The sequence below is a fragment of the Hippocampus comes genome, unplaced genomic scaffold (assembly GCF_001891065.2).
Source record: "Hippocampus comes isolate QL1 unplaced genomic scaffold, H_comes_QL1_v1.1 scaffold147, whole genome shotgun sequence".
Lineage (NCBI taxonomy): Eukaryota > Metazoa > Chordata > Actinopteri > Syngnathiformes > Syngnathidae > Hippocampus > Hippocampus comes.
This window is the reverse complement of record NW_017805009.1, coordinates 3,132,148-3,133,966: the sequence shown is the minus strand read 5'-3', so window position 1 is coordinate 3,133,966 and position 1,819 is coordinate 3,132,148. Positions and strand designations below refer to the sequence as shown.

Here is a 1,819-nt window from a genome sequence, read left to right as displayed (position 1 = left end):
AAACAAAGAGGTTGAAAAGAAAGCCGGTGAGAGCCGGGATGTGGAAAAGGCTCATTGTGCCTGCGTGACGGCCAGCGTGTCCACAAACAACAAGGAGCTTTGTCAAAAGGCAGCGACACTCCGCAGCCACTGTTCCAACAGAGGCCTTTCTTTGAGCAAATGCATCCACGCTTTGTTCTCATCTCACTTGGTCCTTTCTCTCGCCTTCATGCAACAGCCCAAGCAGAAGAAAGTCACCTGCTACCTGCTCTACTGCGTGTCCACTGCCGTCATCGGTTCGCTGCAGTTTGGTTACAACACCGGGGTCATCAATGCACCTGAGCAGGTGTGTGTGTGTGCGTGTGTGTGTGTGTGTGTGTGTGTGTGTGTGTGTGTGTGTGTGTGTGTTAAGAAACTGGCCTGTGTGTTGCTAGAATGGTTTGCAGGATGATTCAAATGTCAAATTTCCTTGACCCAGGATCACGTTGAGGAGCTGAGTAGTTTGAAATGGGCTCATTCGAGTGACGCCGGACTGGAAGCCTCACTTCGCAAGCAGCTGGATGCCAAAGACATGGAGCTGAGGCAAGTCCAAAGGAACATGACTCAGTGGAAGGAACAGACCACCGCTCGACTGGCCTGCAAGTTTGAGGAAGAGTTGACAGCTGAACTGGAAAGGTGACATGCATGTCAGGGCAGAATGTGTCTTCTCAGGGTGCAGCAGGGGTTTTTTTTTTTTGTTGTTGTTTTTAACACACTACCACACACATCCATGGAGCGCCAAATCTGTCTGCCCTTGCCTGGATCAAAATCCAACAAAATCGCGTTCGACCACCTTTTCCCCAGTCTGAAATTTCGTCTAAGCAGAAATGCCCATTGAGGCACACATGGCGCGTCTACCAAATTCACAAACGCGACGAATTAGTTCATTGCAGTGACAAAGCGCCCGTTTTTATGGTGATTATTGCTGACTGTGTATTTAATATATTTTAAATGTGTCATTCATTTTTGCCGTCCCACAGGTGCAGATCAAAGTTATTAAGGGGCAGGTAAAACTGTATAAACCTGTTGAAGAATAGTTTGCTAATACTACTAACCAGCATGACCTCACCTGTACTCACACCGATATTTCCCAATGCTACATCAGATTATCCCATTGATGTCACTTCTGGAGTGTGTGGGCCTCTGTATGCGTCAGCTAACACCTCCACTGTTCACTGATGGCAAATACTCCCTTTCCATATTGCATACATGGCAATGGCGAGTGATGAAAAAAGCGGAAGGGGCGTGGCCTGGCCGGGGCGTGGCCTGGCCGGGGGCGTGGTTACTTACAAAAGTGGCACTAAACATGCTGAAGATGAAGTGTATTCAATTTACACACCATTTGAAACTTTAACAGAAAAAAAATCCCAAGATTGTTCACTATTCTTTCAAGTGAAAATTTGTGCAATTTTGCTTATGCATTCCTAGTGAGCACCAATATGTAACTCCAAATTTGCTGCTCAAAATCAAAACTAAAAAAGTAAACACATTCCCTGCCATATTTAAGATTTGTTCATGACTTGTATTCATAAAGTGTTGAGTAAATGTGATAAAAAGCTGTTGATTCTTACCTCATACAGTGATAGTGAATATTTATTATGCATACAATTTATTATGCATAACCGTGCTTTATCATCCAAGACAAAACGTGAATTATCAATATGAATATAAAACGCAAATAAAAACAAATAAATGTTATCATGCTGTTGCTACAAATGCATACCAAATAAAATTGAAAAGATCATCCTCGTATATTTGAATAAAAAAGTATATACCTCGGAGTGTACCTGTCTATCGGCGA

The 1,819-nt window shown here is 43.5% G+C and overlaps 1 protein-coding gene across 4 annotated transcripts in view; it reads left to right on the top strand.

The window, feature by feature from the left end:
* Nucleotides 1-1,819, top strand: part of LOC109510707 (trichohyalin) — a 13,139-nt gene that overhangs the window by 9,601 nt on the left and 1,719 nt on the right. For 2 of the 4 annotated variants that reach the window (XM_019861217.1, XM_019861201.1), the window contains exons 23-24: nucleotides 458-654; nucleotides 999-1,025. In XM_019861217.1, coding sequence (XP_019716776.1) covers nucleotides 458-654; nucleotides 999-1,025 — 224 coding nt within the window. The remainder of the gene's footprint in view (nucleotides 1-457; nucleotides 655-998; nucleotides 1,026-1,819) is intronic. The other 2 variants (XM_019861227.1, XM_019861209.1) reach the window with 1 other exon arrangement.